Below are 24,997 nucleotides of genomic sequence, written 5' to 3' on the forward strand. Positions count from 1 at the left end.
AAGTGAGACTTCTTATTTGTGGTGAATCCAGTGAAGTGACTTAAAGCACATAAATAGAAACATCAATCGCGACGATGTGTTTGTTTTTATGATTGGGGTTGAATTTTGTGAGTGGAGTTTATTAAAAAAAATAAAATAAAAAATAATTTTTATAATTATATGCATAATTAAATTATACCCATTTTTAACCATAAAAACAAACATATCCATTATGATTCACATCTTGAACACAAGTCTTTTATTCTTAGAAAGGTAAATCAAATGTCTTATATTCGATGTCATAAAGAAAGGATTGGTGTGACCTGACATGATCGGTCGCAATTAGCAAGCTACTTTTATTGTATAGCTCAAGAACAAATGAGCCTCTTGACAAATAAAAATAGAAAATCTCTACCGGAAGACATGAAGCTTATATGCTTGCACTGGAAGAAGCATAGGTAAGGATTCCAGGGTCTTGTTCAAACATAACCATGTCTTCCTTGGACACTCCAATCCATGCTTCTATTCCCTCACCGTCTTTTGTATCCAAGAAAATGGCAACCCTGTTAAGCTTCAAGGCAGGACTTAACCACAGAGGTTTGCCCCACCCAAAATCAGTTTCATAAAATGGAAAGTTGCACCAACTACTGAAACCGAACACCGTCAAATTCGAACCCTTTCTAGCTTCCTCCCCGGCTCTTTTGAGGAGGTTAAAGTACCCACCACCAGCATGAAACTTCCTGATATAGTCATCATTCATCATCCCTATTGACTCATGAAGTTTTCCAGCTAAACCATTATAGCTCAACACATTACTTTCACTCTCTGGCCACCTTGCTATTGTCACTTGGGAAATGTTTCCAATTGATTGTTTTGGCACCGCAGGTGGTTTCAGTCTCCTCCGCAGATCGACAGCAATAGATGCAGCATTTATCTGCATAGCTTCATTTTCTCTGGTGACGGTCATCATGGCCGTCAAAATAAGAGCTGAAACAGCTATGAAACGAGACGGGCGATCCAAAGATGGTCCGTTGCCTACTTCATCTCTTAGAGCAGCTAACCTGGAACCATCAAACAAGAACCTTTTCATCACGATTTCACTTGACACATCCTCTTTTACGAAGCTGTGCAAAGAGAAGCTTGATAGATCTTGTGGAGGAAAGAGAGTCGTGCAGTCGAAAACCACCTCGTCGATAACGTTATTGGGATCACAAGAAATTGCAGCCCAGCAATTAACAAAGGTTGCTAGAGTGGACGCATCAGCAACTGCATGCCAAATGCAGATGCTAATTGCGACCCCACCACAATTGAAGTAATTGACTTGAACTGCCATCGTTACCTGATCAGTGCTTAGCTTAGATGACTTTCCATAAGGGCTACATGGTAGTAGCTGTTGCTGCTGATTTATGTCTGCTTGCTCAAATACCATGGATATGTCACCAGCTACTCGAGCTTCAATGAACTCAGCGCCATCATCATTGCAGTCAACTGAAAAACCATCCTTTATTCGTCCAGCAAAAGGGTAGAAGTGAGTTAATGTTCGTGAGAAAGACTCTTTCAGATGATCAGAGTTCTTGCAGAGATTCTCACTGGCCGGTGAGTAAAAGAGGATGATGGGGGTGTAAATAGGAGGAGCTAACTGATCAAGGACAGAAAGCTTATAGGTTCTTAGGTGGTGCGGAGTGGAAGAAGAAGGTTTCAGGATTTCTCTAGAAATGATCTGAACTTCCATTTTCTACTTTGGCTACGAATTGGTGCTCACGTTTTTTATAAAAGAAAAGTTAGGCACCATAATTTGGGGGGGGGGGGGGGGAAGAGAGGTGTATCAAAGCATTTTGTTAAAAAAACATTGTTGACGTGTAATATTATTAACATATACTTTACTATTTATATACACGGAAAGTCAATAACACTAAATTGGTAACTGTTATTGTGGCTAACTTTGAAAAGAAAGAAAGAAAGCAAGCAAGCTGGGATGAACAACACAAGACAAGTTAATATTTTTATTTATTTTAAAAAAACATTTCTTGATTAATTTTTCTAATGATAAACAATTAGAAAAAAAAATTAATTTTTTTTTCAGAAAAATCACCTTATACAAAACAAATAGGTCTTAGTTTCATTACATCACAATAGATATAACGAGTAATTACTATTAATAGAAAGGAAAAAAAAGACATGGAAGCTAAGAGGACTTGAGATACTCCTAATGTCATATATAGCAACCATAATCTAATCGTGTTTTGAATGGAATTTTAAAACTAATGACAGGAGGATTTGGGATGGTGGGACTTTCCTATCATATTTGAAATGTCGGACTTCTTAATTTTTAATCAACTTACTTTATCACATGTTAAAATCATCGCAACTAAATTGGATAAAATTAAGGTTAATGACATGAATCTGGATTAAAAAAGGAACCGTCATATCAAACAATTACCAACTTTTTCAGGCAAAGAAATCCGCTTTAAACAGAAATACAATCTTTTCTACTGCTTCCAGGAACCATTGTCTAAGAATCTTATGGCTGCTTGAAAAGTGTGGTGACGGCTAATTGGCTACTGGGATTTTGGTCAAAGTTAGGCATGGACACGTCATGCCGTTGTTCTTACACCCACCAACCGAGCAGACTCCTCCGTTCAGGTTAAAAAGAAGACTATTCTTGTAGTTTACGCCTTATAAATAGAGGCTATAGTGAAGCCAAATGATGACATCTGCTTGTTTTATTGCTTGGGATGAATGAGGGCTTGGGGTCACGGGGAGTACTATTGAAAAAAAATAAGGAGCATCAATAGAGACAAGGACACTTGTCATAAGTATATTGGAGGAGAAATTACAAGAAATACTTTGCAACCATAAAAGTAAAAAAGCTTAATGAAGCCTGTAATTTAAGTATGGATATTATCCAATGAAAAAAAAAATTTAATTAATATATGGATATTATCCAATGAAAAAAAATGATATTTTACTAATTTATAAGATTTTTTAATTTTTTTATAAATAATAAGTTATGCCTTTTATTTTTTTAGTGTTTATCTATTAGATAGAAAAACTATTTAAGTCATATAATAAAAAAAATAACATTCTAGGTATAGTAATCCATTTCTCCTAAATAAGAATATAAGATATTTTTCAACTATAGTTCTTGTGGATTACTGTTGGAAGTTAGATAATTATACAACTTGTGGTTTGCGACAATCCAATTTTTTAAAGAATTATTCAAGCAAAAAAAAATCATATCTTTAGATAATAAATCCTTAAACAATTATAGATTTATCTAATGAGATCCCAGGGACTCCTAAAAATTTTTGTTTTATTGTTTTCGTTGCATGTATGATATTCAAAACCCTAACATCATGTCCAACATGTAGTTCACCTATTTGTACACCCATGTCTCTATTAAAAAGGTGTTAAAAATATATTTAGCTTGAAAATACATTAAATTGATATATTTTTAGTATTTTTTATGGTTTTAATATATTGATATTAAAGATAAAAAAATCTATTATCCAAAAAAGAATTAAAAAAATCTAAAAAAATTCATTTTAATTTATTTTCAAGTAAAAAAATATTTTTAAAAACATTAGTAATATCAAACACATAAAAACTCATGTCAAAACAACGACAAAAGGTTGTCATAGTTACCATTTTGAAAGCAATATTACATGTTGTTATTTTATAGCTTATATAGCATCTCTCTCATTTAGTCAAAACATAGATGATTGCATTGTATATGCTTTTGGATTCCATATATTGTTGAGTTATTTCTATGTGTTTATTTGTTATTTTGGTAGTTATTATTTTATAAAGTATTTTTTTAGATTTTTATATAAATAATATATTTTTTTATTTTTTAAAATTTATTTTTAAAATTAGCATATCAAAACGATCAATAAATACAAAAAAAATTATAAATAAAAAACTCAATTTAAAAAAAAAATAGTGTTTTGATGAGAATAAGAATAACAAACACGTGAATATAACATGTACAAGGATTCCTTGTCAAAATAAACAGTGCCTCCAAAGTTATTGCCAATTACCCTAAAAGATATTCTTAATTAAAGAAAGATAGTTTAAAAAAGTCCTGAAAGATGTTTGTCTTAAAGATAGTTAAAAAAAAACTCTGATCTAATATAAGCGAGTTGCATCGGCTGATTAGAATTCATAACCCAAGTAAAAATCATCATCTTGTCAGCTTTTATTTCTTTTTTTTATATAATTCAAAGTGTACGGATAAGCTTACACGCACTATAATTAATCTCCGGATCTACTAAACAAATCCAATAAACAAATAAAACATCTCATGAGTAACATACATATACGTTAAAACTTGAACCCAGGATGCAGAGGCAAGAAACCCTTGCCACCGCTGTGCTACAGCCTAGGTGTATTTCTATTTCTAACTTTATGCTAGACGCTACTGTAACTTGAAAACCCTCGATCGGTTCTCATTATAGATGCAGAACAAAAGCATTATTAAATTTATGAAAGAGTTTGAAGAACAGAACTGGAAGGTCGCCAGAGATTCTGGCTTCCTTCAACTGTAGACGATACAACGAATAAAGAAAGGAAAACGATCGACGTACGGACTAAAAATACAGTGAAGTGACTGAAAGCATACAAAGTGAAAGAACCATATCCTACTATGCAACTCGATACATTAGGATTGGTATGGGGGCATGATGCCACCAGTCCCAGCAGCAAGCAAATTTTATTGAATAGATCAAGAACCAACGAGCCTGCCGACAGATCAAAATAGAAAATCTGGACCGGAAGACATGAAGCTTATATGCTTGCACTGAAAGAAGCATAGGTAAGGATTCCAGGGTCTTGTTCAAACTTTACCATGTCTTCCTCGGACAGTCCAATCCATGCTTCTATTCCCTCACCGTCTTTTGTATCTAAGAAAATGGCAACCCTGTTAAGCTTCAAGGCAGGACTTAACCAAAGAGGTTTGCCCCACCCAAAATCAGTTTCATAAAATGGAAAGTTGCACCAACTACTGAAACCGAACACCGTCAAATTCGAACCCTTTCTAGCTTCCTCCCCGGTTCTTTTGAGGAGATTAAAGTACCCACCACCAGCATGAATCTTCCTGATAAAGTCATCATTCATCATCCTTATCGACTCGTGAAGTTTTCCAGCTAAACCATTATAGCTCAACTCGTTACTTTCACTCTCTGGCCATTTTGCTATTGTCACTTGGAAGATGTTTCCAATTGATTGTTTTGGCACTGGTGGTTTCAGTCTCCTCCGCAGATCGACAGCAATGGTTGCAGCATTTATCTGCATAGCTTCATTTTCTCTGGTTACGGTCATCATGGCCGTCAAAATAAGAGTTGAAACAGCTATGAAACGAGACGGGCGATCCAAATATGGTCCGTTGCCTACCTCATCTCTTAGAGAAGCTAACTTGGAACCATCAAACAAGAACCTTTTCATCACGATTTCACTCGACACATCCTCTTTTACGAAGCTGTGCAAAGAGAAGCTTGATAGATCTTGTGGAGGAAAGAGTGTCGTGCAGTCGAAAACCACCTCGTCGATAACGTTATTGGGATCACGAGAAATTGCAGCCCAGCAATTAAGAAAGGTCGCCAGAGTGGACGCATCAGCAACTGCATGCCAAATGCAGATGCTAATTGCGACCCCACCACAATTGAAGTAATTGACTTGAACTGCCATCGTTACCTGATCAGTGCTTAGCTTAGATGACTTTCCATAAGGGCTACATGGTAGTAGCTGTTGCTGCTGATTTATGTCTGCTTGCTCAAGTACCATGGATATGTCACCAGCTACTCGAGCTTCAATGAACTCAGCGCCATCATCATTGCAGTCAACTGAAAAGCCATCCTTTATTCGTCCAGCAAAAGGGTAGAAGTGAGTTAATGTTCGTGAGAAAGACTCTTTCAGATGATCAGAGTTCTTGCAGAGATTCTCACTGGCCGGTGAGTAAAAGAGGATGATGGGGATGTAAGGAGGAGGAGCTAACTGATCTGATACGAATTGAGTTTTACTCTTCGAAGTTTCTTCACAATATTTGTATATTGATTTCAAGATATAAATTCATCAATACATCTGCCTCTTTATATAGCTGTAGACAGTAAAACTATTATGGAAAGACTCCTATAATTACGATCTGTTACAAACTAATTTATAATTGATATAAATATATTATGTATAGCTAATAGTAAAGTGAAACTAATATAATATTTAACACCCCTCTCAAATTGGTGCATAGATATCAATCATGCCCAATTTGTCGAGACTGGTATGAAATATTTGGCTCATTCTGCCTTCGTCAGTACATCTGCAAGTTGATCTTGAGATCGAACATGAGGAACTTCAATAATCTTTTCTTCTAATTTTTCTTTGATAAAATGTCTATCAACTTCAACATGTTTAGTTCTATCATGTTGGACAGGGTTATGAGCAATGTCGCATGCCGCCTTGCTATCATAATATAACCTCATCGGACTTGTCTGTTCAACCTGTAATTCCTGCATTAAATTTTTTATCCATAATAATTCACATATTGCTTTGGCTATTCCTCTGTATTCAGCTTCAGCTGAGGATCTAGCCACTACTTCTTGTTTCTTACTTCGTTAAGTGACCAAGTTTCCACCCACAAATGTGAAGTATCCCGATGTAGATCTTCAATCTTGTATTGAGCCTGCCCAATCAGCATCGGTATATCCATCAATCTTCAAGTTGTCCCCCTTTTTAAATAGAATTCCTTTACCTGGAGATGACTTCAAGTAACGCAAGATACGGGTGACAACTTTCATATGTTCTTCACTAGGGGAGTGCATAAACTGACTGATTACACTTAAAGCATAAGCTAAATCAAGTCTGGTATGTGCAAGATATATTAACCTTCCCACTAGTCTCTGATAACGTTCTTTATTAGTGTGGATTTGTTGTGGATGTATACTTAGTTTCAGGTTTTCTTCTATAGGAGTGCTGACAGGGCTACAAGCTGTCATACATGTTTCTTTTAACAAATCTAAGGCATACTTTCGTTGTGACAAAAAAATTTCTTTTTTCGATCTTGATACTTCAATACCAAGAAAGTATTTTAAATGACCTAAAGATTTCATTTCAAATTCTTGTGCAAGACGAGTCTGCAAAGCTTTCTGTTCTTCAGGATTATTTCTGGTTACTATCATATCATCCACATATACGATTAGAGCTGTGACTTCCCCTTTTTTTATTTTTAGGAATAACGTATGGTCAGAGTTACTTTGCTTGTATCCAATGGATTTCATGAATTTAGTGAACATCCCGAACCATGCTCTTGGAGATTGTTTTAACCCGTATAGGGATTTCTTTAACCTGCATACCTTTATGCTTCCTTTGATTTGCATAATGCATCCAGGAGGTAATTCCATAAATACTTCTTCTTGGAGATCCCCATGCAAAAATGCATTTTTGACGTCAAATTGATATAGGGGCCAGTCACGGTTCACGACTAAAGATAGTAGGATACGAACAGTATTTATCTTTGCCACCGGTGCAAATGTTTCCATATAATCAATCCCATAAGTCTGAGTGTATCCTTTGGCGATAAGCCTTGCTTTAAACCTTTCAATAGTGCCATTTGCTTTATGTTTAATGGTAAACACCCACCGACACCCAACTGGTACCTTTCCTGTAGGAAGCTCAACTACTTCCCATGTGCAATTTTTTTGAAGGGACCTCATTTCTTCATTCATGGCCTCTTTCCATCTTAAATCTGTTATGGCTTCCTGCACATTGTTAGGAATAGATATAACAGATATTTGGTTTATAAAAGTTTCATTTTCCTTTGATAATCTATGATAAGACACATAATTACTCATAGGATAATGAGGATTAGAGGTAAGAAGTGGTTCGTACGAAGTTTTGGGTTTTCCTCTCGTGGTTCTGTGAGGTAAAATTTTGAGTTGAGTTTCAGAACTTACTTGAGGTTCAGTTATGGATTCAAGTTCAGGATACACTTATAGTGGGGAGGCTGGTAATTGAGGTACCTGAGTTTTTTATTGCAGCACCTCTATTCGATCTTCTTTACTGTCAATAGTTTGTTGTTGTTCTGCTCCTATATATTTTTCACTATTTCCATCTAATGCATCTTGCATGGTATGTGAAGATGCATTACTAGTATGTTTATCTCTTGTAATATATAGGTCGTCATAACATGTTTGCCAGTTACTCTTGTTGTGCTCTTGACTTGAGGATTCAAGGGGAGAGTAATACATTTTATTCTCATGAAATACAACATCAAGTGTAGTGTAGAGTTTCTTACTTGGTGGATGATAGCAGCGATACCTTTTCTAATGCTGGGCATAACCAACAAATACACACTTGAGTGCTAGTGGTTCCAGTTTATTCCTTAATGGTTTGTGAAGATGAACAAACGTTGTGCATCCAAAAACTCTTAGTTGCAAATATGACACAGCAGGAGAGCATATTGTTTTATGAAGAACATTTAGTGGGGTCTGAAATCCTAATGTGCTTGAGGGTATCCGATTGACAAGATATGTTACTGCTATGATAGCTTCACCCCAATATTTAGTTGACATATGAGCTTCAAATAACGAGGCTCGAACAACTTCAAGAAGCTGACGATTCTTACGTTCTGCAACCCCATTTTGTTGAGGGGTGTAAGGGCAAGTGGTTTGGTGAACAATTCCATGATTAATCAAATATTGTTTCAACTACTGATTAACGAATTCTCCACCATTGTCACTACGAAGAACCTTTATTGCAGAACTATATTGTGTAGCTACCATGTTATGAAATTGTTTGAATAATGAGCTTACTTCACTTTTGCATTTCATTAGGCAAATCCATGTCATACGTGTGTGATCATCAATAAAGGAAATAAACCATCATTTACCATTAAGAGAGCAGGTATTTGTTGGACCCCATACATCTGAATGTACCACCATGAACGGTGTTGGGCTCTTACTCATGCTGTTTTGAAAAGGAACCCGATGGCTTTTAGCTAATTCACATACATCATATTTAAACTCTACGTTTGTTAGCTGAACAAAGAGTTTTGGCATTAATTTTTTCAAATATCCAAAGGATGAGTGTCATAAACTTTTATGCCATAACCAAATTTCAGAGGTTGCAGCAGATTCAATATTTGCAGCAGATTTATTCATGAAGAATGCTTGAGCTAACTAGTGACAGCTTGCTGGGGCTAAATCCAGATAATAGAGCTTTCCCCTTCTAGTACCATAACCAATTGTCTTCCGAGTTTGAATATCCTTGAAAACACAAAAGTTAGGCCAAAAAATAACAATGCATTGCAGAGCAAGAGTTATTTGAGCTACTGACAATAAATTATAATTAAGAGTTGGAACAACTAATACGGAGTCAAGACTTATATTTTTAGTGAGGATGACAGATCCTTCCCCATTAACAGACGATGAGGTACCATTTGCTGATGATATAATATATTGTTATGATGGTTTAAAAGATTTAAGCCACAATTTGTCAAAGGTCATATGATCAGTAGCTCCAGAATCAATTATCCATTCATTTCTACTGCTAAGAGTGGAGGTATGAAATACTTTACCAGATTCTTCCTTTATGAATGTTTCTTTCGGATGTTGATGTCCTGCCACAAATTCTTCCTTAGTCGTGAGACTGGTTTTGTTTGAAGGATGTTCTGCCATAAATCTCTCAGGCGTCGCCACTGCAACTAAAGCATGAGTATTTGATTTTGAATTTCATTTACGAGGTGCTTTAGCAGGATCCCACCATTCTGGATACCCAATTAATTCATAGTATTTCATCTTTGTATGTCCAGTTTCACCATAGTGTGTGCAGACATATTCTGACTTTGCCTTTCCAATTTCATAGGTGCTGTTATGAGTTTCTGATGTCCGATTTTTTTCAATAGTAGGGCCATTTGATCGGTAGTTTCTTGGCTTACCTCATCGTGCCATCATTGCAGATGATTCTGCATGGCCAGCTCCAGCTTCATTGTTTAAAGTAGATCTGCGAATAGCATCACGGCGTACATAGGCAGATGTATTGATGAGGTGTCGGTTTTGTTGTCTTATCATTCATCATGGAAAAAGATGATCTCAGGATGCAAAGAGAAAGAAATGTTCAAGATCAGAATGCAGAAGAATATTTCAAGAACTGGTTGGACTTGTACGATTCAAGACTGGATTTCAAGATAAAAATGCAGAACCAAAGAAATATATTCAAGAACAGGTTTCACGATTCAAGAATAGATTTCAGGATCATAATACAGAGGGATATTTCAAGAACTGGTTGGAATAGGTGATATCTGTATAGCAGAACAGATTGCAAAAAATTGACAGATAAATGCAGGATCTTTACAGATAGAATGCAGGATCTTGCTGTTGAAGTAAACTGAAAAAAAGATATATAAACAGAGAAGGATGCAGATAAAAAAAAGATTTCAAGGGAAAGATATATCAGTCATGCATTTCCATGCTCTGATACCATGAAACGAATTGAGTTTTACTCTTCGAAGTTTATTCACAATATTTGTATATTGATTTCAAGATATAAATTCATCAATACATCTGCCTTTATATAGCAATAGGCAATAAAACTATTATGGAAAGACTCCTATAATTACGGTCTGTTACAAACTAATTTATAACTGATATAAATATATTATGTATAGCTAATAGTAAAGTGAAACTAATATAATATTTAACATGATTAAGGACAGAAAGCTTATAGGTTCTTAGTTGCTATGGAGTGGAAGAAGAAGGTTTCAGGATTTCTTTAGAAATGATCTGAACTTCCATTTTCTACTTTCTTGTGAAAGAAAAACATAAATTAGATGCTAGTGTTTGATTCAATATAAGAGAACCGACCAATACTTACATGGAGCTGCACATTTTTTATAAAAGAAAAGTAAGGCACCATAATTGTTGCCCAACTTTGAAAAAAAAAAAAAAAACGGCTAGGATATGCTCAGCCTATAGATAGATTGCATCCTAAAGCCTTTAAGGGAAAAAAGAAGAAAATGAGGTGTATCAAAGCATTTTGTTAAAAAAACATTGTTCACGTGTAATATTATTAACATATACTTTATTATTTATATACACGGAAAGTCCATAGCATATGTTTGTTTTTTGAAAAATTATTTTTTAAATTTTTTTGTGTTTGTTTGTTATTAGAAAAGTTGATTAACAAAAAACATTTTTTAATCAACGAAAATTTGGTTTAGTTTTCAGGAAAGTGTTTTCTTGAAAAATTTGGGCGAAAAACACTTTCTGAAAGTTATGAAAAATTTAGAAATATCATATTATTTACTGATTATATCAAATTTTATCCTCAAACTTTTGATTGCTATGTATATTTTATTTTGAATATTTATTTTTTAATTTCATCTCTTAAAATTTAATTTTTTTTATTAACTTTGGTCATCATTTTTATAATTGTTATTTGTTTTTTTCTTATCATTTTTTTATTGAAATTTTTTATCTAACAAATTTGATTCTCATTCTTTTGATTCTTACTAATTTTATTTGAAATAATTTATGAAATGTTAATTATTATTATTACTTTAATTTCTTCATCTTTCAATTTTTTTTATTTTTTAGATTTGATCTCTATTATTTTGATTATTATTTATTTTATTTAAGATAATTTATGAAATTATATTTTTTTTTCAATTTCATTCTCATTCAACTTTTTAATTTGTAAGATTTGTTCCTTATTATTTTAATAAACTTGAGAAAAATAAAATATTAATAAGTTATTTTCCAGCTCATTTTTCATGACATAACGAAACACTGAAAAGTGTTTTCCAACTTATTTTTCATTACACTATCAAACATCAGAAAATAACTCACTTTCCTGGAACTCACTTTCCAAAAAATATACTTTCCAACAAACAAACAAGGTCTAAATTGATAACTGTTATTATGGCTAACTTTGAAAAGAAAGAAAGAAAGACAGCAAGCTGAGATGAACAACACAAGAATAGTTAATATATATATATATATATATATATATATATATATATATATATATTCATTGATTAATTTTTTTAATGATAAATAAATACAAAAAATTTTGAAAATAATTTCTAAAATAAAATTTATGCAAGACCAATAGGGTCTTAGTTCCACTTTATCACAATAGATATAACGATTTGTTATGATTAATAGAAAGGGGGGAAAAAAAAGAGATGGAGGCTAAGAGGACTTGGGATACTCCTAATGTCATATATATCAACCATAATCTAACCGTGTTTTGAATGGAATTTTAAAACTAATGACAGGAGGATTTGTGATGGTGGGACCTACCTATCAAATTTGAAATGTCGGACTTCTTAATTTTTAATTAACTTATTTTATCACATGTTAACATCATCGCAACTAAATTGGGTAAAATTAAGGCTAATGACATGAATCTGGAATAAAAAATAAACCGTCATATCAAACAATTACAGACTTTTTCAGGCAAAGAAATCCGCTTTAAACAGAAATACAATCTTTTCTACTACTTCCAGGAACCAATGTCGAAGAATCTTATGGCTGCTTGAAAAGTGTGGTGATGGCTAATTGGCTACCGGGATTTTGGTAAAAGTTAGGCATGGACACGTCATGCCGTTGTTCTTACACCCACCGACGGAGCAGACTCCTCCGTTCGGGTTAAAAAGAAGACTATTCTTGTAGTTTACGCCTTATAAATAGAGGCTAGAGTGAAGCCAAATGATGACATCTGCTTGTTTTATTGCTTGGGATGAATGAGAGGTTGGGGTCACGGGGAGTATTATTGAAAATTACTAAAAAATTAGTTAGGTGGGTATATTCTTTGAATAATTTAGATTCTATATATATATATATAAGTTTCAATAATTATACCCACCTAACTAATTTTTTAGTAATTTTCAATAATACTCCCCGTGACCCCAACCTCTCATTCATCCCAAGCAATAAAACAAGCAGATGTCATCATTTGGCTTCACTCTAGCCTCTATTTATAAGGCGTAAACTATATATATATATATATATATATAATATATATATATATATATATATATATATGCGCGCGCATGCTATGTAATTTATTTTTATATAAAAAAAAATAAAAACTTTTCACTCTTGTATGGTTAGATATGTTATCAAACTAGGTTAAAACTTGTAGTCTTTATTGTTTTCTATTATTTACAATATTTATCAATGAAATAATATTTTCAATCAAAATAAACATTGCACCAATAAAGTATTGGACCATGTAATTAAATAGTGTCTTTGCTGGTTTTTGCATGCTTTTCCCCATTTTTTTTCTGCTAATGCTATAAAAAAAATATATTATCATACTTTGAACTATGATTTTTTAATATGAAAGATGTAATGCTTCATGTGTTAGTTTAACATCCCCTATAACCAATCAATTAGTTATATATGACATTATTATTTTATATAAATATATATGTATTATTAATAAAAGTTTAATTTATTTTTAATATTCAAATAATATTATATCAACGAATCTAATATTTTTATTATGAATATAGAGTAAAGATAAAATTTATAAGATAAAAATAATTTACAAAAAAAATTATATAGTTGTTATAGCTATAATATTCTTATTGCATCAAAGTACTATGACTAAAATATTTATGGTCGATGCTCTTTTAAATATTACTATATTAAATTGGGTCATTTGAGTTTTGTCAAGGACTGAGTTAAGTATTGACTTAGTCTTATAATTATTACTCCAAAACTTTTCGCAATTCATTATAAATTATCACATGAACAAGTTGAATAGTACATTAACATAATTGTTTAATATGTTTAAGACTATTGAAGGGGCTCTTAAAAAAAAAAAGATTAAGTTCTTCTAATTAAGTCTTCTAGAATGTCTAAAAAGAACCCTCTGTCTTTGGCAGGCAGAAGATAAGCTTTCTCATATTCCTCATCTCTTGAGCTTTACCCGTTGATGTTGAAGCCAAAGAAAACGAGGGGAAGGGCACAACTAGTAGTTCCCACAACCATTCTTATTCAATGTTTTGATTCGAATAGCTAAGCGGAGGCTGAATTGAAGAAAAGAGTAATGATTGGAATATGAAGGATAAAAAAAATAAGGGTATTGTCTCTAAAACAAACAAACCTATTAGGAGCATTAAGAAAGATAAGAACACTTGTCATCATTGTGGCACTAAAGTATATTGGAGGAGGAATTGCAAGGAATAGTTTGCAACCGTAAAGGTAAAAAATGCTTAATGAAGCTTGTACATTAAGTATGTATATTATCCAATGAAAAAAAATTGTTTTTAATTAATATATGGATATTATCCAATGAAAAAAATTGATATTTTGCTAATTTTATAAGATTTTTCAAAAAAAATTTATAAATAGTAAGTTATGCCTTTTATTTTTTTAGTGGTTGTCTGTTAGATAAAAAAATTATTTAAATCATAGAAAAAAAACTATTATTCTAGACATAGCAATCCATTTCTCCTAAATAAGAATTTAAGAGATTTTTCAAAGATAATTCTTGTGGATTATCGTTGGAGGTCAGACAATTAAACAACTCGTGGTTTGTGACAACCTAACTTTAAAGAATTATTCAAGCCAAAAAAAGATCATATTTTTAGGTAATAAATCCTTAAACAATTATAAAATTTATCTAATGAGATTCTAGGGACTCTTAAAATTTTTTGTTTTATTGTTTTCATTGCATGTATGATATTCAGAACCCTAACATCATGTTCAATATGTAGTTCGCCTATTTGTACACCCATGTCTCTATTAAAAAGGTGTTAAAAATATATTTAGCTTGAAAATACATTAAATTGATATATTTTTAATATTTTTTTTATGGTTTTTGATATATTGATATTAAAAATTATAAAATTTATTATCCAAAAGAGAATTAAAAAATCTAAAAAAAATCATTTTAACTTATTTTCAAATAAAAAAATACTTCTAAAAATATCATGCATAATAATATCAAATACATAAAACTCGTGTCAAAACAATGACAAAAGATTGTTATAATTATCGTTTTGAACGCAATAATACATATTGTTATTTTATCGCTCATATAGCATATCTCTCATTTAGTGAAATCATAGATGAATACATATACTTTTAGATTCCATATGTTGTTGAATTATTTTTGTGTGTTGTTTGATATTTTAATAGTTATTGTTTTGTAAAGTATTTTTTTATTTAGATATTTATATAAATAATAATTTTAAAAAAAAATTTATTTTTAAAATCAACATATTAAAATATCAATAAATACAAAAAAATATAAATAAAAAAACTTTTAAAAAAAAACAATGTTTTGATCAATAACAAACATGTGAATATATATAAGAATATATATATAACACGTACAAGGATTCTTATCATTATCAAAAATGAACAGTGCCTACAAAGATATTGCCAATTACCCTAAAAATATCCTTAATTAAAGAAAGATGGTTTAAAAAAGTTCTAAAAGATGTTTGATTTTGATTTCTTACTTATATGTTCAAATACATTCGCTATTATGGCCTAACTAGAATTGTAAATTGCAACACTAGTAAAAACACTCTAATCTAATATAAGCGAGTTGCATCAGCTGATTAGAATTCATAACTCAAGTAAAAAAAATCATCATCTTGTCAGCTTCTATTTCTAACTTTATGCTAGACTCTACTGTAACTTGAAAACTCTCGATCGGTTCTCATTATAGATGCAGAACAAAAGCATTATTAAATTTATAAAAGAGTTTGAAGAACAGAACTGGAAGGTCGCCAGAGATTCTGGCTTCCTTCAACTGTAGACGATACAACGAATAAAGAAAGGAAAACGATCGACGTACGGACTAAAAATACAGTGAAGTGACTGAAAGCATACAAAGTGAAAGAACCATATCCTACTATGCAACTCGATACATTAGGATTGGTATGGGGGCATGATGCCACCACCAGTCCCAGCAGCAAGCAAATTTTATTGAATAGATCAAGAACCAACGAGCCTGCCGACAGATCAAATAGAAAATCTGGACCGGAAGACATGAAGCTTATATGCTTGCACTGAAAGAAGCATAGGTAAGGATTCCAGGGTCTTGTTCAAACTTTACCATGTCTTCCTCGGACAGTCCAATCCATGCTTCTATTCCCTCACCGTCTTTTGTATCTAAGAAAATGGCAACCCTGTTAAGCTTCAAGGCAGGACATAACCAAAGAGGTTTGCCCCACCCAAAATCAGTTTTCATAAAATGGAAAGTTGCACCAACTACTGAAACCGAACACCGTCAAATTCGAAACCCTTTCTAGCTTCCTCCCCGGTTCTTTTGAGGAGATTAAAGTACCCACCACCAGCATGAATCTTCCTGATAAAGTCATCATTCATCATCCTTATCGACTCATGAAGTTTTCCAGCTAAACCATTATAGCTCAACTCGTTACTTTCACTCTCTGGCCATTTTGCTATTGTCACTTGGAAGATGTTTCCAATTGATTGTTTTGGCACTGGGTGGTTTCAGTCTCCTCCGCAGATCGACAGCAATGGTTGCAGCATTTATCTGCATAGCTTCATTTTCTCTGGTTACGGTCATCATGGCCGTCAAAATAAGAGTTGAAACAGCTATGAAACGAGACGGGCGATCCAAATATGGTCCGTTGCCTACCTCATCTCTTAGAGAAGCTAACTTGGAACCATCAAACAAGAACCTTTTCATCACGATTTCACTCGACACATCCTCTTTTACGAAGCTGTGCAAAGAGAAGCTTGATAGATCTTGTGGAGGAAAGAGTGTCGTGCAGTCGAAAACCACCTCGTCGATAACGTTATTGGGATCACGAGAAATTGCAGCCCAGCAATTAACAAAGGTCGCCAGAGTGGACGCATCAGCAACTGCATGCCAAATGCAGATGCTAATTGCGACCCCACCACAATTGAAGTAATTGACTTGAACTGCATCGTTACCTGTTCAGTGCTTAGCTTAGATGACTTTCCATAAGGGCTACATGGTAGTAGCTGTTGCCGCTGATTTATGTCTGCTTGCTCAAGTACATGGATATGTCACCAGCTACTCGAGCTTCAATGAACTCAGCGCCATCATCATTGCAGTCAACTGAAAAGCCATCCTTTATTCGTCCAGCAAAAGGGTAGAAGTGAGTTAATGTTCGTGAGAAAGACTCTTTCAGATGATCAGAGTTCTTGCAGAGATTCTCACTGGCCGGTGAGTAAAAGAGGATGATGGGGATGTAAAGAGGAGGAGCTAACTGATCAAGGACAGAAAGCTTATAGGTTCTTAGGTGCTGCGGAGTGGAAGAAGAAGGTTTCAGGATTTCTTTAGAAATGATCTGAACTTCCATTTTCTACTTTCTCGTGTTTGATTGTATACAAGAGAACCTACCATCACTGGAGTTTTATATAGGGGCCAGAGAAATTACCACTATAGAGCTTGATCTGATTCTGAAAGCTACTGATCATAGCCATCGATAAGACTAGTGATATGATGCCAGCTCCACTACAAGTCGGAAACGAAATACCGTGAATCAAGATTCCATCAATAACATCAACCACGTCTAAACAGTGACTCCACTTGCGAACTCTTGACGCGTTTTCTGACTGAACATTCAAACGTCAATCAATCATGTCTCCTGTTCCAGCAGATCTCATGAATATTGTTTTTTTAATATTTTTTTAAAAATATATTAAGAAAATATAATTTTATTTTAAAAAAAATTATTTTTTAATTCCATAACCATACAAAGATTAAAATTTTTAATTTTCCACACCATCCATTTAAATACAATGCAATATCAAACACGAGCAACTTGATATTATATTAACAGCTAATTAATATTATCTCAACGCAATCACCACCATCATCAAATTGAATTTTTCATTTCCAGAACAAAACAGTCGGCGGCGACTTCTGCCGATGTTTCATTACGGCATCATTCTAATGCCGTGCGGATTCCGGCATTGTGTTCACACAAAATTAGAATAACTGTTTGGTTACATAAACGGAAACAATATGGCAGTATTTCATCCAATTCACTATGGAATCTAGGTCGGATTCCATTACAAGATTTTTCATTAAAATCATCCCTTGAAGAACACAATTCAATAACTTTATAACTGCTCACAGCTCAGCTTCCTTGGAGTTTTTAGACACCTCTTGCAACTCCCAAATGATCTCTTACTACCGGTACCAATTCTTACTGCCACAAACTTCTCAAATCCGACTCAGATATGATATTTAAGTTTTTTGACACTGTTTTTTCCTTGCAGACCTAAGTAATGATATTTAATTTTTTACTTATTCATATAAAAGCTCAATCCAATCCGTAAGTACTCAGTTATTATTTCTAGCTTGCACCGAATAAGACCTAAGTACTCCTGGGCCACTATACAGCCCAGGTTATGTGGAAAGAGAGATGAACAAAGCGTCCCTCATGGGATGACACGTCATTCAAAGTCGTCTTCTTCACCATGTCATCGGAATTTGGCCTTCACATGGATTTCACAACATGCCGACAGGCATAGTAGACCTCATAAATGTAAATCTAACTTCAAAATCTATTTTGAAGTATCCAATTCAAAGCTTGTAACTCGGCAACTAGAGGGATTTTTCCAGCAGAAATTGGACTGGAAGATAAAGAAACAACCCTGAAAGGAGGAGGCGAGGAGAAGTCTAGAAATAAGAGACATTCTATGCGACAGAATCACTCCTAAGTCCTAAAGTCAGCAACTCAGCCAGGTTCCAGAGTTGAGTCCGGAGTTTGAAGTAAAGCTATACAAATAGCCAAAATGTCTTAAAACATTCAATTAATTAAATAATAAAATAACAAACACCTTTCAGAACTTTCCGAACCTAATCAATCTTTCTTTTCTTGAGTTTTCTCTTTTTTCAAAACAATAATTTTGCGTTATTTGAATAAACATCACCATATTTGTTGTTGCTCAAAGTATTTGATGCCTTTAATTAATTATTAGTATTTGATTATTGGCATAGTCTAACTGTCCATAATTACAATAATTTTGCAATGATTTACAACACATTCCCACTGGAAAATTGTTACATGTAACACCTTTGAATTGCCATTATCATTTAAGTTGATCCAATGGGATTAATCAAGAATCTTTTTGCTCGAAATGTTATATTTTGCATCTCTCGGGCTATAGGAGCAGCTGAATGCTGATTGATTAACAAACATTGTGAAGGATTGGAGTCGGGTATCTCTTTCAAGATCCTGAGTGGTACCAGGTTTTTTATCAGATTACATCAAGTCATTATTTTTTTTCTTTTTCTTTTTTTTCAATTTGAACCTAATGAAGTCTCCAATTCAAAATATGTCTCAGGTCAAATTTTTCAGTCATAGGCTTTATAACTATGACTTAAACTATATAAAATTATAAATACTAATTATATTTTGTCAGCTGTAAATGACCCCCAAAATTTAATTAGAAAACAATACTTTTAATCATAGTTTATCATCTTTAATCCAGCTAAATAAAAAACAATTCAAAAAATTCCTTCTTTCCTAGTTAAATCTTTCCCTCCATATTACCTACCTTTCTTTTTAGAACGTTTTATTTTTGAGAAAAAAAAAGGAAAGAAAAAAAAGTTTTTTAAAAAAAACATAAACTTTAGGCAAGGCTTTAGGCTCCGTTTGTTTGCAAGGTAAAAGTTGTTTCCTTTTGGAAAATGAATTTCGAAGAAAGTAAATTCCTGGAAAGTGAATTCCGGAAAAGTATTTTTCCGGTGTTTAGTAGTGTTATGAAAAAATGAACTGGGAAAACACTTTACAGTGTTTGGTTGTGTTATGGAAAATGAACTGGAAAATAATTTATTAATAATTAATTTTTTTTTCAAGTTTATCTAATATATATATCAAATATTTAATATAAAATATTTAATCCACTTACAATAAAAAAAAATAAAACTAAAACAATAACCACATGACATATTAAGAACTAATTTGGTGACATGTTAATGTGGGTGACCAACAGCCTGGCACATTAAGAACTAATTTTTCAAGAAGTTGAATAAATACTACCAAAAATTTTGAAGCATATTTATTGTTTCTAAAAACCTATATACTCTGTCTACTATGCGCAGCTATTTGGATGTCAGACTAAACAAAACCAACCAACTTGCTTTCCACTCCAAAGAAGTTGTTTCATACCAGTGCTGAATTTCCCCTAATAAGTCATTTCGAGGTATAAATATATGTTTTGCAATCCTTCTGGCCCAACTTATATACTCTAACAACCTGAAACTTAAATGTATGGTCACAAGAAGGTTCCAACATCAAGGTAACACACTCTGGCATCCAGCACCCTAACATCCAAGCCCAGCCATTCTTAATAACAGTAGCAGGGATCAAATAATGGCATATTTACAACAGCCAGATACCACCAGGAGTCTGGGAAGAACCCTTGAACAGAAGTGAACTCAGATAACCAAGCCCTAAACCTATTTTTGCCACTTTGATCTCCAAATAAATTTGGCCCTGTTGGATCCCACCTCTCCGTCCTCTTCTCTTGCTACAGACGACAAAAATAACCATCTCCTTCAACTTCTACGAACCTTCACCACTTTCTCCTTCTTTCTTTTTGGGGTTCTCTAAACCAAACCCTCAAAACTCCCGCCACTGGTATATCTAATATTCTCGGACCTCTCACTTCCTCTTTCAACAACTTGTCAGTCTTTGATTCCAATTTTGGTCTTGTTAGCTACTCGAGGAGATAAAGTGACTTTGGTGAGGACAAGCCCCAGTGAAACGATGATAAAAAAAAAAACGGTGGCAACGATAAAGACGATGATGGTGGCCGGGGTGAGATGTCTGGAGCCCTCCAGTCCGGGTGAATGATGCTAGGAGATGGAGATGTCTTGCAAAATATTGATGAGGAAGTCTCGGTGATTGAAAAGCTGGTGTGAGTTTGGAATCGCCCAATGCTTATACAGGGGAAGTGCAGGACATGTCCTTTTTGTTTTTATTTTTTTTTTTTTTTTTTTTCAAGTTTCTGGGTTGAATTTTTGGGGTTTTGCTGTGGTTGATTTTTTTTTCCAGGGGTTTTGGGTTTGTTGTGGTTGAATGGGTCTTTTGTTCTTATCTTCCCATGAGTTTTGATTTACAGAGCATTAGAGCTTCTGGTTTTGCAGTGAACTTAACAGAGCATGGGAGCCTTTGGAAGAAGTGAGAGAAATGTTTGCAATTGATATGCGCGTAAATTATTTGTTTGGGGAAAAAAGACAGTTTTTAGAGACAGAGACACTATTTTGGTTAAATGAAGAAAAGGAAAGTGTTTTCCCTTAAAATGAAGAAAAGAAAACACTTTCCCTGCCGTATAGCTTTATTTTTTCATTGACTGAAATTTGAGTTTTCTTTGACTGATTTTCTTATAATTGCCAAACATGAAAAATGATAGCAGAAATAATGAATTCCTATGAATAAACAAACAAGGGCATTAAAGGATAGAGTTTTCAAAACCACAAGGACTAGCTAATTAGCTATGTTAAACTACAGGGACTAGATCATTAACTCTTCTTTCTTTGGGGTCAAGTTAGCTTCTCTCGTTATTGGGTACAAGCCTGGCACGTCCCATGCAGAAAGGTCATGTACTCTTGTGAACCTGCTCTGTCTTCTTATCAAAAATACCATTAGCGGCAAGAATTTCCGGTGAGCAATTTGCGTTTTGCCATTTTTTCAGTCAGACCTTTTCATCAAAACTCCTTGTGTCGGTATACTATTACCATTAAAGAATTCTCAAAATCAAACCCAAATCAATGTCCAGCCATATCCCATTTGATATCATAACTAGAATCCTCTCCAATCTTGACATCAAGACTCTCCTATGCTTCAGGAGCGTGTCAAAAGGATGGCGTTCTTTAATAGACAGCAGTGGTTTTATCAACACCCATATGAGCCTGTCAATCAAAACCAACACTAACAACACCCTTCTTATTCTTGGAGAAGGAGGCCTCAATCCCATAAACTTCGACGATCTTTCTCCTTGGTGACCTATTAAACTGCAAGACCAACCATTTATTTCAATAGGATGGCAAGATGTTCGTTTAATGGGTTCTTGTAATGGTTTGGTGTGTTTAAGCAAATGATGATGGTGACGTTGTTATACTTAATCAATCAACGCGAGAACATAAAAGGATACTGTCTCTTGTTCGAACATGGATTTGAACTTTCTGTTTGGTTCGGCACCAGATAAGCATTGGGTTTGGGTAAGCGCATATGGGTTTGGTTACGATGCAGTTTCTAATGACTATAAGTTATGGGTGAGTATTTGCCAAGTTTTCTTGGAATAGCGGTTTTACTTTTCAAAGAATCAGAAATGACAATTTATAGTGCAAAGAAAGATTTGTGGGGGGTTATTAAGATCCCTTATGATATGCTGTCTACGGATGATAAAATGGGTGTTTACGTTCATGGATCATTGCATTGGATTGCTAAGGGGAGTATTTGGAGGGATAATATAATTGTTGGCTTTGATCTTGGATTGGATGAGTTTTTAGAGAGGTGCCACAACCTGATTATGGGGTCAGGAAGAAGAATATGTTGTGATTGACATTGATCTTGGTGTGTTGGGCAGTTATTTGTGTGTGTTCGCTAAATTTAGAGATCGGACAAAGTGCTGACGTTTGGATTATGAAAGAATATGGGGTTGAGGAGTCTTGGAGTAAGGTGTTCTCTATTTCGAGAAATGTGTTTGTTTTATGATTCAGTAAGGCCGTTGAAGTTACTCTAGGAGAGGTACAGAAGTTTTGTTAGAATTGGGATGAGGAAAGACTTGTTTGGTATATGGCATGGAAACTAGAAGGGTTGTGGATGTTGTGATCAAGGAAGAAGAAAGAGCGCTTGGAAGCAGTTTATGTTTGAATTCCCTTGTTCCTCCTGATGGTAATGACAGAAGTTGGTAACAGTCAACAGCCGACGAAAGAGCAAAAGAAGAACGAAGAAGAAGAGGTATTGCTTGATCTTGTTTTCTTGGAGTCTTGGGATGATGATTGAATTGCTAAATGTTTGCATTTTCAGTTGAACTTTAGTATCTGAGGTTACTAGAATAACTGGTGATGTAATTACTAATGCAATATATTGTATCATGGATAATCAATCATTAGCATTTTCATTAGAGATTTGAGCCTACCCTGTTGTGGCTTTGATACTTTTCAGGGATGACTTCCTTTTTCATCAGGATTCAAGCTCAAACTGTAGGCCAAAACCAAGTGAATGTGAAGCTTTGAATTAAAAGCTGGGAAGAAACAAGGGTTACAGAACATTTTCAGTTAGTGTTTCTTTTTCATGTTTTTGTTTCCCCGGCCGGGGTTTGGTGGGGCAATATGAATACAGTAGTCCCGCCTTCTTTCTTTTGAGATCTCCATCACCTTATCACGCTTGAACATATTAAAAACCTTAGCTATAATTTCTTTCCAAACATGTAAAGACTAACTAGTTCAAACTCTTGCTTGCATTTTTTTACATCAAAGCTCAAAAAAAAAATATAAACATATTATTATGTGTTGCTTGATCATTGATATTACTTAATACTGAGTGTGTGGTGCGAAATATTATTGCGATGTTTGACTGTTTCTATATGCTTTTCTGTGCATCCCTCACGTTTACATATCTGATTGATTGGATGATGGATTGCAAATGTTATACTAATGAACAACATCGTGCGAGCATTGATAGCTACTGATTTTTCTGCAGAAATCTTGAATTCACCTGACTAAGATTACTGTTCAATCAATCTTTGTTATTTCGAGTTGATATGAAACATCACCAGGACTCGGCAGTCTGGACTCGTTAGATTTTCACCTATTCAAATCTTTTACAATCTAAATTTTTTTTCTTTATGCTTAACATGTATATCTGGATATCCCTGTAGAACACACAAGAAAACTTATTTCACGATCTATATTTTGGATTAGTGCTAGTGGTTTCAACTACTTGCATTGCTAGAATTAGGATTGATTACTTTGACTTACACATATATGAACACACATTTGGAAGGAAAGATTCCAAAATACTATCGTTCAGTTTCTGTGACTTTTCCATGAGAGTTCTGCTATCGTTGCTTAACACAGTATGTAGCTAGCTGACAGCTTGATCTGAATCTGGTATACATTGCTATAGCTAAGGTTCATTTAAACCAAAACTATTCAAGTCCTAGTGTGCTTCTTGGAATTTTTATACGTTGTTGGTAGTCACTGGCCACCTTCTGCAGTCCACTTTCGAGTCCGAACTAGATGACATTCTCTTATTATGGACTTACAGAAAATTGAAAACCTGAGAAATCAGCAGAAAACACAATATGCTGTTCAAGATAACTCTATTTTTGTCAATTTATTCAAAGTATCTTAACTTCAATTCTCATGATGGTTGACCCTGAAACCTACCTTGTTCTAGGTCTTTATTTTTCATGTTAATGGACCAAAGTTATTAAGCCTGATCAGTCCATAAACCTAGATTCAAGGCTTTAATCATGTGAGATGAATCAATTAAAAACAATATCATTTATTAAAAAAAAAAAAAAGATTGTAACCCTCAACTAAATCAATCCCTACTAGTTTTTTTAAAACCTAGCCAAGCTCAAAGTCTCACATCAACATGGCCTGGCTAAGGCCAGCTCTAATAACAATGTCTGGACTTTCACAGGCATTTCAGTTCTTAATTTTAACTCATCAACTTCACCAAAGTAGATGCTCATTATCCAGTATTTCAAAAGTTTTGTCCCATGATGCTCGTATGATCTCCATTGTGTTGATCAAAATCAAGATCTGGGGGGTATCCATAGCTGGATAAATTTTATGGCGATGAGAACAAATAAAATAGCCACATGATTTCCACCATTCAGAAGTGCAACAGAGCTTACAGCAACCTGCCACATGCCTCCATGGAAGTAATTCCATGCAGATCACAAAACAAACGAGGGAAACGATGCCACTTGCAGTAGAAAAAACGACAGGCTATATAACAGGATACACATATTTGGTCTTTTTCAAGTTAACCGGGATTTTACAATTCCACTGCGGTTTTTCCTTCATTCTACTACGA

General features: G+C 34.0%; 2 protein-coding genes and 1 pseudogene across 2 annotated transcripts; all 3 read right to left on the reverse strand.

Moving 5' to 3' along the window:
* Positions 1-223: 223 nt before the first annotated feature.
* LOC118046175 (epi-neemfruitin B synthase L1AT) lies at positions 224-1,715 on the reverse strand. The gene has a single exon (XM_035054968.1). The coding sequence runs from the start codon at positions 1,709-1,711 to the stop codon at positions 410-412; it is 1,302 nt and encodes a 433-aa protein (XP_034910859.1). The 5' UTR covers positions 1,712-1,715; the 3' UTR covers positions 224-409.
* A 2,715-nt stretch (positions 1,716-4,430) lies between these two features.
* On the reverse strand, positions 4,431-8,608 carry LOC118046176 (epi-neemfruitin B synthase L1AT). The gene is made up of 4 exons (XM_073410207.1): positions 8,594-8,608; positions 7,323-7,727; positions 6,722-6,794; positions 4,431-6,008 (listed from the first exon to the last, which is right to left on the reverse strand). The coding sequence occupies exons 1-4, from the start codon at positions 8,606-8,608 to the stop codon at positions 4,765-4,767; spliced, it is 1,737 nt and encodes a 578-aa protein (XP_073266308.1). The 3' UTR covers positions 4,431-4,764.
* Positions 8,609-15,658: 7,050 nt separating this feature from the next.
* LOC140955700 (epi-neemfruitin B synthase L1AT-like) lies at positions 15,659-17,443 on the reverse strand (annotated as a pseudogene).
* Between the last annotated feature and the right edge of the window lie 7,554 nt (positions 17,444-24,997).

The sequence above is a fragment of the Populus alba genome, chromosome 6, assembly GCF_005239225.2.
Source record: "Populus alba chromosome 6, ASM523922v2, whole genome shotgun sequence".
Classification (NCBI taxonomy): domain Eukaryota; kingdom Viridiplantae; phylum Streptophyta; class Magnoliopsida; order Malpighiales; family Salicaceae; genus Populus; species Populus alba.

Bases quoted from the DNA above. Each gene is read 5' to 3' on its own strand.
- LOC118046175 (XM_035054968.1), bottom strand. From the start codon at position 1,711: ATGGAAGTTCAGATCATTTCTAGAGAAATCCTGAAACCTTCTTCTTCC.
- LOC118046176 (XM_073410207.1), bottom strand. The intron at 6,795-7,322 runs GTATGCAGGTTA...GTAATCAGTCAG, and splicing joins AAATCAAAGGAAGCATAAAG to TTTATGCACTCCCCTAGTGA. The intron at 6,009-6,721 runs GTAAAGGAATTC...AATATTGTGAAG, and splicing joins TTACTTGAAGTCATCTCCAG to AAACTTCGAAGAGTAAAACT.